General features: G+C 36.3%; 1 protein-coding gene across 2 annotated transcripts in view; it reads left to right on the forward strand.

Moving 5' to 3' along the window:
• Nucleotides 1-4,123: 4,123 nt before the first annotated feature.
• LOC5580264 (nicotinamidase) overlaps nucleotides 4,124-17,276 on the forward strand; it is a 255,502-nt gene continuing 242,349 nt past the window's right edge. The window contains exon 1 of one of the 2 annotated variants that reach the window (XM_021855789.1): nucleotides 4,124-4,294. In XM_021855789.1, coding sequence (XP_021711481.1) covers nucleotides 4,271-4,294 — 24 coding nt within the window. In that variant the 5' untranslated portion in view covers nucleotides 4,124-4,270. Of the gene's footprint in view, nucleotides 4,295-12,115; nucleotides 12,276-17,276 lie in introns of those variants that run through there. The other variant, XM_021855788.1, reaches the window with a different exon arrangement.

The following is a 17,276-nucleotide window of genomic DNA, read 5'->3' on the forward strand; positions in this document are numbered from 1 at the left end:
CAGTACGGAGTGGTTATTGTAATATCACAATAATTATAGCACTTTTTTCGGAAGCTGTTCGGACGCCAAAAGTTCTTCTTCAACGCTTGCTACCAGTGTCTTCAATATGTCAAGAACGACGCCGAAAATTTATACTCGTACACTGCGTCGGTCAACAAGCAATGTTTCGGTCGTCGCGCGAATTTTTGTAACGCGAGTAGTCGCGCGTTGTACTTTGTACAACACCCTTGGTTTTGCGAATATCTCAGGAGTCTGCCCACTTAGATAGATGACGTCTTCGGCAAAATTGATCAGTAGCTTATGGGCTATCATTATTATAGCCAAGAAATTCGGGATTTTGCCACTAGGTGGCGCTAGTGAGCATTAAGCTTTAGTTTCCCAGATCTCATGATCCTGATCACTTAGAAAGATGGCGTCTTCGGCAAAGTTGTTCGGTAACTCAAGGATTATCATTGTTTGAGCTAGTTGATTCAAAATGTTGCCACTAGGCGGTGCTAGTGAGCATAAAACATTTGTTTCGCAAATATCTCAGGAGCCTGATCACTTAGAAAGATGGTGTCTTCGGCAGAGTTGTTCAGTAGCTCAAATTCTTTCTTTGTTTAATCCTTAGAGTTCGAGATTTTGTAAAATAATGATAGTCCTGAGCTTCTGAACCACTTTGCCAAAGGTGCCTGTCTAAAAAGTCAAGATCCTGCAGTATCAGCAAAACAAAAATTTCATGCTCACTAGCGCCGCCTGATGGCAAAATATCGTATTTCTTGGCTCAAATAATGATAGCCCTTGAGCTACCAAACTACTTTGCCGAAGACACCATCTTTCTAAGTGGTCAGGCTCCTGAGATATCTGCAAACAAAAGTTTCATGCTCACTAGCGTCGCCTAGTGGCAAAATTTTGAATCAACTAGCTCGAAAAATGATAGTCCTTAACTTACTAAACAACTTTGCCGAAGACGACATGCTTCTAAATGATCAGGATCCTGAAAAATCTGCAAAACAAAAGTAAAACTTCCATGCCCACTAGTACCACCTAGCGGTTAAGTTTCGAATTAAATGAGGTACCATCAGATAGCGCTTCACATTCAGAACAACTTTAATAAGACCCCATGTTTCTATATTATCTGGATTTCGAGATATGACGATTTCAAACCGTGGTTTACTCGAACCGTACATAGTGCGTTCATTTTTATGCGACTTCCATGTAAATTTGTTGATTTTACCGTATTATAAAGGGTCATACTGTAAATAAAAACTGTCGACTATTGTTCTTAAGAAGATTCTTAAGGAATACATTTTGGTTTGGTGTCGATAGATATCTTTGTTGCAAAATGATAGCATATAAATCACAACTGTTGTACAAAGTACAACAGCGCGACAGCCCGAAGGTTAAGCGTTCCAGATTGAAAAACTATCCAGCGACCAATTCAAGACGCTCAGGTTCGTATGCGGTCTCCAGTCACCGCGCGATTCCGGATGTCTGGCTTGATAACCTGGTTGAGGAGTGCAACCGCATCATCAACCTCAAGCAAGACACGTAGACAGTGTTTGGATTTTGATCCGAATAAGCCGATCGAACCATATCCAGAGAGTGTAACAATTCGTGAACACATCGTGGCACATCGCAATCGGAGAGCCCTCTCGTTTGGTACGTGGCACGAGTAGCACAGAAAATGGAAAATATTCGCCTCTGTTTCTTGATCAGAATCAGAGTGGGTCAGCGAATGTTACAAGTGATGACACAGAGTGATCGGCACCATACAGTAGGTGGAGTGTGTATGTCTTGTTTTCGTTCATGGCTCGTTATCTTCCACGAACGATAAATGTCATGCGTGTTGTATGATTGCTAGTGAATCAATGGCATGCAGTTATGGCTCGTGTGTCAATGACCGTAAAATTTTCCAAAGCCTGGTATTACCGGATAAATGGTGGAGATACGTCGACGACATTTTCAGCGTTATCAAGCACAAGGATCTTTCAACAGCGTACACAAGAATATCAAGTTCACCTATGAGGAGAAGAAGGAGGGAAAACTAAAGTTTTTGGAACTACTTGTCATCACGGAAGAAAGTTCATCATTCATCTTTGAAATCTATAGGAAGCCTACAAACACCCAGTGAGTCATCCCCTACACATCGAATCATTCGTTCCTGCATAAGATGGCAGCGTTTAACCACATGATCCACAGGATGCAGACTCCACCCTTTACTTCCCTTCCGAAAGAAGTCGTCACTATAACCAAAGACACATTAAAGACCTCCATGTCCCTTGCAGTTGCCCAAAATTTTATGGCTCATAAGGGAATCTAGAATGCCGTGAAAAGTGTACTGCGATCTGTTAAACTTGGGTACCTTTTGCACTACCGAGGGACCAAATGCAGTACTAGAAGTGGTACCCAATCTGAGCCCGAGTGGGACGGACCTGCTATAACTTGGTAAGCTCCATCGAAGTTAATACGCCAATCGTTATGACTTGATGGAGCTACCACCATCAAGTCATAAGTGACTGACTCGGGGATAGGGGTCAGAATACTCTAACAGCAATTTATCTGCGAAGGGGATGGAAGGTGTATCAGTGAAAGCATACGTTTCTATATTTTTGGAATCGTCTATTTTTTTAGTAACACGGTCAACTCTCCATAAATCGATATTGAAGAAATTATTAACGTTAGGAAAATCCTGCTAGGTGAATTAGCGAACAGGAGCTGTTGGCGCGCATCGTCGAGAATTACGCCACGCGGCACGCCAATTAGGTGTTATGGCGCTAAGAATGTGGCAGTTATCCATAATTAATAAATAAAAGTGAACTAGCAGCGTGGCTCGCTCTCTTCCCTGGTCAAGCTGTAATCCAGGTAGTTCCGTAATTAACCCGCGTGTGAATAAATATTATGTAGTTTAGTTTTTAAAAACTCATTCGTTACGTAAAAATCCCTAATTTATGTTAAAGAGGAATCGATTAATACAATCCAAGGGACCATCGAGGTTGCCATGAAAATCAACTTTTACTATGGTTCTCTAACTCGCTATCGAGATACGAAATATCATAAATACGAAGTTACAGTCAACTCTCCCTTATGTTGACTGTAACTGTGGTATTGCTTTCGCTGGTCTAGAGTTGTTAATCAATAGTTTGACGATTATGGTTGACATTATTCTCTATTGATAGAAAAAAGTGGAAAAACCCAAGGTTCTGCAAAAAATCTTCCTTTATCTTTTACATAAAATTTATAAACAAAAAGGTCAGTTGAAGTCAAAATCTCATACAGAACCAAAACCAAAACGTTAGGATTGTTAGTTTACACCAGTGCATCAAATATCATCCAACACGCAGCAACAAAGTCATTGTCATCTATTCTCGTTGCAACAAATTTTATTCCGCAACATCAGTTTATTACCACTTGACAATGATCGATCATCACGTGCGTTGCAATTTTCTGGGCTTCAAATTGTAATTTTCGAGAACTTTCTCTGTGTTGGTAAACATTGGTACATTATCGAACAGCATCCATAAAACAAAATTGCTTTGGTGTTTAAAATAACTGATTAATCGCGAGTTGAAAAGGTTGCAACACTGTTGCGTCATGTGATTGTCATGACAATTTTGCTTTTGATTGTATCCCAATCCGCAATAGTTGCGATAAACCGTTGTGAGCGAGCATGCTTTATTGTTTGTTTTTCGTCTCCTTTGATGACAATTGGATTCGCTGGTTTAAACCGTTATTTTTTTTTGTCGTAATTGCTAATCTTTCTGATATGAAATTTTATTTTAATCCAACATTGAACCATGCTTGTAGGTTATCCATGACTATGGGACGATTGTAGTTTCAAATTATAAATTAAATATTTTCCAATATGAATCATGAAGTGAATCAAGACATTCCGAACAGGATACGTGTCCCTGTAAAAATTCAATAAGAAATTCCGATACGCAATTTTTTTCTAACTGCATGACTGACAACCATCTGATTTTGAAAGCCGGCTGTCAGAGCCCGGCAGTTGACAAACACTGATTAGCTATCGCATTACTCAATCAAGCGCGCGCTATCACTACCACAATCGCAAAGCCGGTTTCCAAGCAACCGACCGCCACTATGGTAATTACGTTATTTACAATTCGGGCGTTGCGTTTTTTTACTACTACCTAGTTGTAACCCTAGCGCTGACATTGAAACAATCGTCATCGGCTCCCGGCTTAATCGTGTTTGAAGTTCAATAGTTGAAGAAAGTAAATCGGTGAAATTCGCTTTTGTAAGTGTTCAATATCGTGTGATATCGAAGATGACTACATCGAACGAATCAGCGGTGAGTACACATGCATGGCGAAGTAGTTTATGATATCACTTTGTTTATCTATCGATCTGGCGTATCTTGATCTAGAGTAAACTAGCTTATCATATTGTCTGTATTTCAGACTAAAGGGTTTTTTTAAGCTGTAGTTTGTAACAAATAGGCATCTAAACAGATTTTAATGATCTCCTAATATTCTTAAAACGTACAGAACAGTTTCTGTTCTTCAAGAGTAATTTCACAAAAAAGTGTGCAATTGTTGAACATGCGCAGTTGTTGATTTTGATGAGGAAGAGAGAACAGTGTGGAAATGCAATGTGCATCTCACTAAATCGTATGCCTACAATCATCTCACAGTTATGAATCAACCAACCTTATGGATTTTGGCTTACTTGTTGGAACATTACGGTCGTCATCTTGTTGATTAAAATAAAATATGTAATCGATGAAATCTTACCTACAGTTATGAATCAACTAAGGATCATTTTTCAGAATAAAATGGTCGGTGTTCAGACAGACCGGACTAGATGATATTTTGGAGTTCTAAAGATACGTAAAGAACTCCATTCTTTCTAAATTTTCCGATGCTATTATGATACAGATGTATCACCAAATAGATAAGTTCCATTATTACAGCAAACTATGCAAATATTTTGATGTTCCGAATGTCTGGGGTACGTGTTCCTTAAACCATTCAAAACACTTGGTTCGAACAAATATGATTACAAGCTATGGAGACGCTGTACAAAATAAAATTACCTTGTTTGAAGAACTAATGAAGAGTAATAGAATTATCTATTCACGCAACATACTAAGATAAACAGGCTTAGAGAAATTTCAGCATGAAAACCAAGAAATAATTATACTGTCAGTTATCGGTCTAATCTTGGCTCGCAAAGACGCGTTTACGAATATGGTTTTCGAAGCTACATACTACAATGGCGCAGCCGGTAGAGAAAAGATAATTTGAAAGGCTTCTATAAAGTAAAAATTTAAAAAACATTCCCGAGTGCATCTGGCCACTTTTAGAAACTAGATATGTGTACGAGTATACACTCCAAAAATTGTTCATGTTCGAATCATTACAATAAACATATAGCTTTTTTCCATAATGATTTTCATATAACTCTTATTTAGAATTCATACAGATAGAGTTCATTACGAAAATCATATAACATTCAAACAAAAAGCCTATGGGTATAAAAATCCAATCTAAGCTGGTGTCATATACAAAATCATATAACTTTCGTGTGAAACTAAAGTAAATTGTAATTGTTTCTTTGATAACAATGAATGAGTTATCAATTGGCATTTGCTATATTTGATTATCCAAAAAAAAAATTCATAAATAATAAAATCGTTCAAGTAAATTTAAAATTGTTTATTTAGCATTTCTTCAATACAAAAGAGCGAAATTCATAAAATATATTTCCTTGATTTGAGAGAGACCTACTTCGCCATTCTTTAATCATTACATTATCCGGGTGTTCGCACATATTGAAGATATTCATCTATGTCTGTTTCAACAATTCAGAGGGAATTTTGTTGCAGCATAGTTGGTGAACAATTTCTGAAATGATGAAAAATCTCCCTGAATTTAATGTCCAAAACTAACTAACTAATAAAATAACTTACTTCGATAACGTCAGGCAGAACATCGAAGGTTCATAGTTGCATGGAATTTGAAGCAAATCTCTTCAACGACCAAGACAAAGGCTCATGAAGGGAGGTTCCATATTCTGAAATATATTAAGAAAATAGCAGTATAATCGAAAATAACTGATTTCTACAGCTTACCTTTGATAAGATCTTTGAAAAATTTCCAACAATTCGTCTAGAAACGGAAATTAACAAGCAAATTGCAGTGGACACGCCATCTTGTAGCTAAAAGAAAACTGATGTTTTTCACATTACACAATCAGATACCATGTATATGATTTTGTAATGACAGAATGGAAAATGGTGTCCAATAAGTTTTATGTAGAATTCAAATTGCTTCCATATTGTTATTATTTAAACTCAATTGGATCTTCATATAGTCATCATTGGACATTAATAAAACCTATCAAATCTGAGTTCCGAAGCAGGTATATGATTTTTCAGATAAGGATAATCGGATTAATTGGCTCAGTGTACAACAACAAACTTTGGATGGTTCGCCACTGTAAGTGTCGGCATAAGAATAAGAGTGTTCTATGATGTCCCAACCAATCGAGTTTTTTGTTTCTTTTCAAATGAGTAAAATATAATAACACATGCTTTCGTCCTGACAGCTGTATGAATGTTACATTTAGGTATTTGTTCAACAAACTTTGAATGGTTCGTCACCTCAAGTGTCGGCATAATTTTCCTCTACATAGAAATTGTTCATATCAAATGAAAATATTATATTTACGTATAAGCATGTATATATCTCACAAATCATTGTTTATCATGGTCTAATCGCTTATCAAAGTGAATCCTATGACCCAACGATCCTCCCCATTAACAAACATCCCTCCCAGTAACCTTTGTGGAGATGCAGAGGCAAGCACGGTCTCCAAAAAGCAAAGGTTACACACTAACATTCCTTCCCCCAATCCCACCTGACTGCAAGAACGTGGCCGGCGCCGTTATTGACCCTGTATAAATAGAGGCACTGAATTATGCACACTGAAGAAGATAATGGCCAATCCCAGCCGAACTTCTAGTTAATTCTTTGTGCATTTTCACTGACTTCGGTCAATCACGGAATAGCAACCATTGATATGTGTAGTCAGTCTAAGCTAAGCTACCGAACAGCTAAACATTACATATACTTTGCAATTGAATGGATCATTAAAATAACCAAAACGGCCGCTATGGAAAGCATAGATAGCGCCACCGTAGCCTTGTGTGTTCGACAGAACAGCAATGCTGTCACAATGTTAAATCCCATATACAGTGGCGCCTTTGTTTTGATGCGGTGAGCACTGACAAAAACGACCTTCAATGATCCATTAAAATGGGCAAATTGATGTGAAGTTTTGCGAAAAAGTTACACGTCTTCTCGGTGAGAATCGAACTCACGGCTCCCTGATCTCTAGTTAGGGCGCGTTACCCCTACCTACCTGGACTCATGGACGCAGAAGTTAACCTGAATTCGATTTCAACTCAATAATCACGTGGTCCTTTTTCGCAAAATGCACCTCTTTCAGAAGAATTAGATGCCCAAAATAACTCGACTGGAGTCACTGTCGACCTCGCTCGACACGGCTGTCGAGTTTTTCGGCAGTAAAGCCCCAAGCACAATGTGAGCGGCAGCGCGGTATAACGGCAAAACGACAAGCCCATCTTGAGCTACACTCTACTTGTCAAGTCAATGTTGAAAAGGATTCAGTCTACATGGCATTGATAAGTAGTGTGTAGATCAAGATGGGCATGCCGTTTTGCCGTTGTACCGCGTTGCCGTTCACATTGTGCTTGGGGCCTAACTGTTGTCACTTTATGTGACTGGATTACTACACGCTCGTTCAAATCTACTCAAAAGAGAGTAACTTTGACTCACTTTTGAAGTTTCAAGTTAGCTGTCAAAAGTGAGTAACTTTATTTTATCAAAGTGAGTAACTTTTTACTCAATCATGAAAGAAAAAGACCTTACTCACTTTTGAGTAAACACAAACATATTTGACTCACTTTGTAAACGTCAAAGACTTGTGAAAATTTCGGTTTCTAAGTTTAGGAGTAAACATCGCTGTTAAACAAGTGCCGGAAAACGAATCATACAAGTTGTGTATATAATATATTATATGGGCAATTGTTACTGGTATCATTAATCCTGTAGGCGAATTCCGGCGCGTATTTTCTTTGAAGGAAAGAAATTTTTCTTGCTGCGTAATGGAAGAAAATTTCTTCTCTTTGAAGAAATTGTTCGCCGGAATTCACCTACTGATATCAAGTGAAGCGAGGTCGGAGTGAAAATGACCAAATCCTGGTTTTGATCGAACAACCACAAGAAAAAACATATAAACAGTAAGTTTTACCGTCGTACTTTATATTGGACTAATTATCAATTCTTTACAGTCTAACCGGGAAGGCTACTCGTTCGGTCAAACTACATCCTCCATTACTTTCATCAGTCCCCCAGAGATTTACAACATCCAGGGATACATTCCAGAGCATCGACAATTTCGACACAAATACTACAATTTTTACCTGTAATAATGTACTATCCATATACTTATGTTTGAGATAATAAAATAAATGTTATGCTTTTTGTATATTTTTCTTTTGATTTAATAAATATAAAAATAAATAATTTGCCAAAAATATTATTTCTAAAGTGAGTGACATCTACTCACTTTCGCAAATTCCAGATTAAACGAAGTGAGTAAGTGTTACTCTAATATTGACATTTGACAACTTCACTCTAAAGTGAGTAACGATGGTGTTACTCACTTGTGAGCAGTTCCACTTTGTTCCGAAGTGAGTCGAATTCTACTCACTTTTGAGTAGATCTGAACGAGCGTGTATGGCAATCGACGGGTGACATCTGAAATACGTATGGCGGCATCCACATATACGTAACGCTCTAGGGGGAGGGGGGGGGGTAGGCTCAAGCGTTACGACTCATACAAAAAATTAAAATTTTTCATACAAAAAGTGTTACGAAGGGGGGGGGGGGAGGAGGGGGTCATAAATTTCCAATTTTAGCGTTACGTAATAAATGGATGCTGCCTATGCTTAATTCGTTCGACAGTGACTACCAGACGAGTCACATGAATCTGCTCGATTTACAAAATAGACCCTTTATTTTGTAAGTCTAGTCGATCAAAATAACTCGACTGGAGTCACTGTCGACCGAAATATTCGCTCGACTGAGCTCTGTCACTGAAGTTTTTAGACAGTTGTCACTCTATGTGACAGGATTACTATGGGAGTCGCCGAGTGACATCTGAAATATGCATGCTTACTTTGACCGAAATTGACTGTAAACGAGTCACATGAATCTGCGCTCGATTTACAAAATAGGCCCCTAAATCAAGTGGAGAGTCACTTCACTCGAGTCGAAAATTGTCACTCCGCTATACGAGACCGACAATTCTCTCCTTACGCTAGACGTAGAATAAACCCTAATTTTATAATAATTTCTCTAGAGATCCTCCCAATCATTCCTGCAGATATTCTTCTAATAGTTCCTTTTCGTACAGCATTCATTTTCGTGCAGGGATTCTTTGATGATTTTTCAGAAACTTTTCAATAGCTTCCTCCAAGATTTCCTTCGGCAGTTCCTTTAAGAAATTGTCCAAGTATTCGATCAGGAGATTATTCAAGAAATCCACCAAAGATTTCTCCAAGAATTCCACTCGATTAATGTCGAGAAACTTTTTCCAGAGGTATCTATTTCAGGGTTTTTGGAGTGTTTTTCCAATAATCAATGTATCAAATATATCAAAGAAGTTATTGACTGGAATTCTAAAAAGGTCACAATATAAGAATATTTTTTTAAGATATTCCTCCTGGAATTCGTTCAGCAGTTTTCCGAGATCCCTACAGACATTATTCTAAAGATGCTTCATAGGTTATTCCATGATTTCTTCCAGCGCTATTCCAGATTTTTTTTTAATTTCTCCAAAAACTTTTCATATGAAAAGATTTTCTCCATGTATTACACCAAACTTTCCTCTGGAGATTCTTTTTACTACAGAAAATTATCTATTGATCCTTCCAGGACTTTTAAAGGTATGTTCGATAAAAGTTTTGCAGGGATTTCTTCAACGAGTTGTTTAAGTATTGGGCAATAGTTTTTTCAAGAATTTCCTCAAATATTCTTCGATGATCTTTCAAAATCCTTCAAATATTTTACAATGGATTTTTTTGAGCGATTCTTCGTTGAATTCTCTGAAGTATACTACTTATTTTTGTTTTTTGATTTTCTTCAGAAATACTTTCAAGAAATTACTCAAGGATTTCTTCAACAGTTTTACCATGAATTCTTGTAAGATTCCCTCCAAGGACTCCCTTAGAATTGCTTTCAGGATTCTTGCAGCATTTTTTCAGAGATCACTTCAGCTTTCAAATGTTTCAGAAAAATATCAGTTATGCTACTAAATGTAAAATTGATCAAAATAGACAACGATTTTGTTTTAAAGTTTCTCCAATTACTTCTACATGAATTTATTTCTTAAAGAAGCATTCCTTTTTTTCTGAAACTTTTCCAAAGTTTTATTCAAGAATCATTGCAGGAATTACTTAAGTCATACTATCCATGATTTATTCAGTAATATAACTATACATTCTTTAGGGATTATTTAAGGAATTTATCTAGACATTGTACTTTACTTCTCCCGAGTTTTTTTTTTCTAAAACTCATCCTGCATTGCTGTCACGAATTGCTCTAAGGATTTAACCCAGATTTTTTTCAAAAATACTTTCAATATTTCTCACTATACATTTCCAGACGTTTGCTCTAAATATTATCGAGGGAAACTTATCAAAAGATTTTTCAGAGCGTTTTTTTCAAATTCCTTTGCGATGTTCAGCATAAACCCGTGTGTAAAAAATCTTAGTAAAAAGTAATGAAAAAAGAAAATATTTTAAAAGAGTTTTTTCATACTATTTTGTGTACATTTTGTTAAAACATTCATAACTCTTGTACAAGATTTTTAACACTTTTAATGTCTTCTACTAAGTTGTTAGATATTTTAAAACGCGTGTTTTTGCTGAACATCGCTCTTATCTTAAAGTAAAGGAAATACGTTTTAATAAGGCTTATTTGTTTGATAGTAAAAACCCATGAAAATACACTTATAGACAAAAGTTTTTATCAACTGCCGAAAAGGAAGATACTGTATTTTCATGTAAGAGTTGTCTGTGCCATTTTGCGCCGAAGGCAGTTATAGTGGGCTAAAATACCCCTTGAGAAAAGAGTAATTCGTATAATTTTGTTTCTTCAAAAGATAGCGTGATGGTATGTTCAGCAAAAACACGGGTGTTTTATGACAAACAACTTTGTAAAAAAACATAAAAATGTTAAAAATCTTGGAAAAAAGATATGATAAAAAACATGATTTTTAGGGACCATTCATATACAACGGTATATATCTCAAAAAGTATAAGAGATAGAGAATTCGTGTCTTCGACAAAGTTTTACCAAATTGCTAATTCTACAACATTGCCCAAGAAACCATATGTCTATTTAAATGTTATGAAAAAAAATGGATTTTTTATCTCACTGATAGGTGGATTGATCACAAAACTTTTTGCAAAAGATGCGCTTCAATATACCAAGAAAGTTCTCCGAAAAAACTATATCACTAAAATCAACGGTTTGGGCGCTATTCAAAAAGCGCATGAAATCGACAAAATCCAAAATAGTGGACCGGTGGGAATAAAACCCACGACCCTCAGTTCGATCTTGCTGAATAGGTGCGCATATACCGCAACGGATATCTGGGCCCCTTTATTTAGTAAGACGTCATAATTGAAAAACAACAGCCATATAGCTCTAAAGCTACTAATGATAGCTTCTAAAAAATGTAAGGCTTCCATACTATTGAGTACATTTTTCAAGCTTTATGAAACATATTACTATGTTTATTTCAATACTAAAGTCGTATAAAAAAACATAAAGGGATCTCGTAAATTTTCTTTGTGCAAAGCATCCAACATGTATCATTTATTTAAGTTTAGCTTCTAAAAAAACAATCCTATTGTTCACGTCATTCTTCGCTTCAATGGATGGCTAGATTCTATGAACAACATCTACATCCATGGATAACTTGATTAAAGTGGCTACACCCCCGACTCAGTCGATTAGATTGGCTTCTTGCTGAGGCAGCCGTCGCCGCGCCGCCTACTGCATCGGTACTAATTCGTTTCGCATTCAGTCATCTGTGAACGGTTTAGCGTTTTGTATCGTAAACATCAATTGGTCCATCAATTCGGAACTAAACAATCTCGTCTGCATTGCATCGTTTATTGAATCTAAGCTAGAAAAATGTGCTCCGAGGGAGATGTCAGCGACTTTGGATTCGAGGTGAGACACTGAATCATAGTGTATGCCTTATTAAATACTTTTCTCTACTTATTTCCTACCAGTTGCTTTTCATAGGGGACAAAAACGTGATATCAGTCATAAATATTTCCTGCTGAGTGATAATTATTGATTGTCGCGTAGTGTTAAATGAGGCGTTACGTAAATGGCAACACGTCTTTTTAGTCTCGCTGTTATATGTATAGTAAAGCTTATGCTGGAGGTGTTTGGATTTGGAAATTTTCTTGTGTTCACTCAGAAGCACGGGTGGTCATAAAATTACTAAATGTTAGCAATTTTCTCTCTCTTTCTACAGGAAATTTCTATGCTATTTGTCAATTTAGTGAATAAAATTTTACCTTAAAAGACTATTAGTAAAATATTTTTTAAACAAATAATAATATCAATAAATCTTTGAGCTGTTTAGGGGAATACCTATAAATAAATGAAAAACCGAATTTTGAACTATACTATATAATTCCACTAGAGTTTGTACCCTTTGACAATGACAGATACGCGTATTTCGACCACAACTGTAAGGCCGTCTTCAGTGTCGTGCACTAGACTCGACTTGAAGACGTCCATCATTTTCATTTACTTAAATATTATTAAGTGGCGTAACATAAATCATTGGAAATTTTACTTGATAGAACTACATATCAGCAAAGTTATACATTTAGACTTCTTGCGTAAGTCTTTTATATTTTGAAATAAATCATTTATAATTTCGTCAATAATTGTACTTTAGTTAAATTATTTTGTACTTGAGAATGGAAAAATTAAAAAAAATGTGTTTAAATCCAGTTATGGCTGATGTGCTGTGCTGTATGGATGCAAAAAAGGCAACTTTGACAGATGAAAGCATTTAATAACTAAGGAAGTGTTCATAAAATACTAATCTGAGAAGCAGGATCTATTCTAGTGTAAACGTAATGATTTTTCATCCAAATTTATTCTCGTCGCGCATTGATAAATCAAGTTTTATGGCGCAATTTGCGCGTTATCGAGAGTGTGCCCGATGGTAATGTTGGCACCGGTGATACCTCTTCCTTTGTAAATTGTCTAATGTTGGTTTTCGTTTGGAGGACTGTTGCGTATACAGCGGAAACGCGAGCCTTCTCCAGGGATTTCTCTCGCAGCAATATCAATTTCACATTATTGACATTTTAATGGCGGCGCTAACTTAACAGCCATTTGGGGAGATGGTGCTTGCTTTGACAGTTGCCACACAGATTTGAACCAGTGTGGGATTGTTGATGGTTTTTTCATCGAGGTCGAATAGTTTTGCAATTACATTAATGGGCACACCTACTCTGTGTGTAATCGTAGATTAGAGCCATCTTTCCTATTCAAATGAGACAATTATGGCGACTGGGCAGTATTTAAGGTGAAGGTGAATCGAAGCCAAACTTCAAATTTTCAAGAGCACGGATCTGGAGAACCAAACACCCGTTTGAGCTGAAAACCTAATCGATTGGTCACCACCAGCTAATGACTTAATGACTCTTCACCTTAAGTAGCTGCTGTCAAATCAAACATTTTACCATTCATTTTATTCTCATTACAAACCGCTTATTGAACACGTGGTTTGAATAAAAAAATATTGATTTTCAGTGTTTGAACAGTTTGACCGTACTATTTGATATGATCAATTGCCTCATTAACCAGTGCTGTTAAATTGTGCTTATTCTGCGCGACGTGTGAGTCGAGACGACTTGCTGTCACCGCGAGTGACGTGAGACTGGTATTCACAAGTAATTCTTGCCATTATCATTAGGAAACTTATTACATCTACATATTTTTTTTTTATCAAATTCAAAGAATGAATCTCTGAAAACATAATGATTTTACAGGATTCTATAATGAAAAAATAAGATTCTTCGTTAGAGTATCTAACGGACAATTGGTGTCGAGCACTCGACACTGAAGAAGTCTGTAAGTCGCAGACGAAATCTGTCAAGATAAGCAACATATTACAGTTTAAAGGTATTTCACGGTATTTGTTCGCTTTACTAGTGGTTTTTTGTATTTTTTTTGTTTTGCAAAAGTGAAGTGTCAAAGTTCATTTAGTAGTTTTTTCTTAAATATCTACTTCTAATGAGTTTATTTCATTGTCTTATTTCCTCAAAGTTTCTGCCAGAAATATCTCTAAATGTATAATATGTTGAAATTTGCACATATTTTGCACAACTCGTTTTCTAGACCGAACTAGCTTTTCAATTCATTGAAGTCAATATAAGATCTTTGTCTGCAATTATCTTCTCCAGTAATGCCAACAATGAAGCATAACATTAGAGATCCATTTCTGGGGGTTCTAAATTTTTGTTTCTAAATCCATAAAAATCTGGTAATTATGGTTTCGCGATGCGGTTTGATTCTGGTGTGCCACAGTAGAATGGAATCAGAATCGTGATAGAAATTTTACGATTGCGGCTACAGCAATAAAATTTTGCACATTTACTTACTGTCTGCTGTGAACTTGCCGAGTGCTCGTATCGACGGTTGGTTTGGTGGTAATGACTTTCTTCTTCATATTCATTGTACCATTTACATTGGAGCACCAAAGTAGAAAATGGGAAATTAGACTGTTAATGGTACAGTCTATTGGTTTAAATAATAATATAAGTGTTCTCGATGGAGAATACCGTTTCTTCTATGATTACTAAAGACAAAATGCTGAGAGCAGTGAGATGTCTATCGCATCACTGGACAAATAGTTCGCACTTGTTTCACAGCAAAATAGATTCGAATAGTTGTGAAGTTGAAATGATTTCTTTTCAATTTTAATTCTGTAATATGTCTTCAAATAATTTTAATTGCCTATAACTTATCGTGGATAGAAAAAAAACCAACGCCCGCTATTAACGTTGTCTATTACACCGCAACTCTATCATAGCTCCATGGTATAGAGCAGTAATTCTCAACCTGATATTTAATAGTTAATAATTTCTTCTTCTTTTTGGCGTTCTGGGACAGAGTTTGCGTCTAAGCTTATTAACTGAGAGCTTTCTATGCCGGTAGACCATTTGTGGATGGTATGTATATAGTGCGGAAGATACGAAAATTTCTTTTACGAAAAGATCCTCAACCAGTGGGATTAGAACTTACGACCCTCAGCTTGGCTTTGGTGGATAGCTGCACGTTTATCGCTACGGCTATCTGGGCCCCCAGTTAATAAAAGAATAGCTACTTGAGCCATTCTCGCTGAAACCAGGTCGCCATCGGCACACATCATTAGAATTCCAATTCTATGTCACTGATCGCTAATATATGCTAAAACTAAAGGGTGGTCCTTTCGGTTTTCTCAAAATGGTGTTAGCTAGCTAAACAGTTTGCGAAAAAGCCCATTTTTTGAATATATTTTTTGTATTTCTTCACCTGATATGTCTCATATTTCCGTTTGAACACATACCGTAAAACAGGGTAACTTTGATAGTTTTTTGGAAGAAAATCTGAATATTTGTGCACTCTGTTTAGAAGATTTTTAATTTATATTTTAAAAATAGGTACTCGTATCTCAGTTATCGATTGCAGTTGAAAGATTGCTTAACGATTAATTTTGAATGGACTTATAATTCTTCATGTAATTGAATGCTTATTTTCGGTTTTGGGGTAACTTAGATAATGGGTATGTAAACACATGAGAATCGACCACCAAACTACTGTTTGGCATCATGGCAGTTGAAACTTTATTGGAGAATGATAATAGTGAACGAGGATCATAAAATAACAGCATTTATAGAAAAAACCTACAAAAGTGTTTTATGTTCAAACATGCATGACAAACATCATTACAAGTCTTTATGAATTGGTATACAAGAATACTTGTTAAAAGATGCCGATTTTAACGTTTTGGAGTATAAAGTATTTTTCGAACACAACCAAATGAGTTACTTAGAGCAAATAGGGTATTACATACTTCTAGGCGTTTAACATTATATGAACAATTCTGACTTCGACTACAAAAATGGCCCCAGTTTGTATAAATGATTATCGCTAAGAGATTTGAGACCGAATTCATGTTCTACTATAACTAGGCTGTCAGGGGTAAGCGACGAACTCTTTAAAATTCCATCAAATAATGATCGTAAAACGGATTGTTTGTAAGGGTTTCAAAAATGCTAAAATTTCATCAATTTGTAATAATCGAATATCAAGAAATGGTTCTGACGTGAAGTGTCATACTAACACTCTTTACTCGCACTGGTTCATCCCGAACAGAAACAGAACACTCTTTACTTCTGCATTCGTTGTGCTTAACTGATAAATAGAAATTAAGTTATTTCGTTTAGAACGTTGTGAGTCCCCTATTATCAAAATTATCTGCGTTATCAAAGTTACCCCGTTTTTCACCCAAAGACATTGTTCATGTAATATATACTTTTGATAATTCTTATACATTTTTACAACTATACATCTGGAACCCTATAGAAATGGATCATTGAAGGTTGTTTTTGTCAGTACTCACCGCACCAAAACAAAGGCTCCACTGTATGTGGGATTTAACATTGTGACAGCTTTGCTGTTCTGTCAAACACACAAGGCTACGGTGGTGTTATCTATGCTTTCCATAGCGGCCGTTTTGGTTATTTAAATGATCCATTGTCTGAATTTTTGGATATAAATTTTCAGATAAATGGCAAAAGGTATACGAAAAACAACTAAAACAATTTCTTGAATAGGGAAGGTGTACCGGTATTCGCCATGTACCAGTTATTCGCCACCCCAGATTTTATACCGTTTTACTTCATATATGGTTGCCAATTGTTTAGTGTTTGCTAAATTGCTTTGAGATGATACGGAAACATTCTTGGAAACCGCAAAATTTTCTCAGAAAATAATAGAAAAAAATCATTTTCCTTAAACTTTTAGCTCCTTTGCACCTATTTTTCGCCACCTGTTCCTGAATTCGCCACCCTCCATAAGAAATCAACGTAAGTGGCGAATTCAGGAACCGAAATTAAAATCGTGGCGAATACTGGTGCAAGTGGTCCAGTATTCGCC

The sequence above is a fragment of the Aedes aegypti genome, chromosome 3 (genome assembly GCF_002204515.2).
Source record: "Aedes aegypti strain LVP_AGWG chromosome 3, AaegL5.0 Primary Assembly, whole genome shotgun sequence".
Taxonomy (NCBI): Eukaryota; Metazoa; Arthropoda; class Insecta; order Diptera; family Culicidae; genus Aedes; species Aedes aegypti.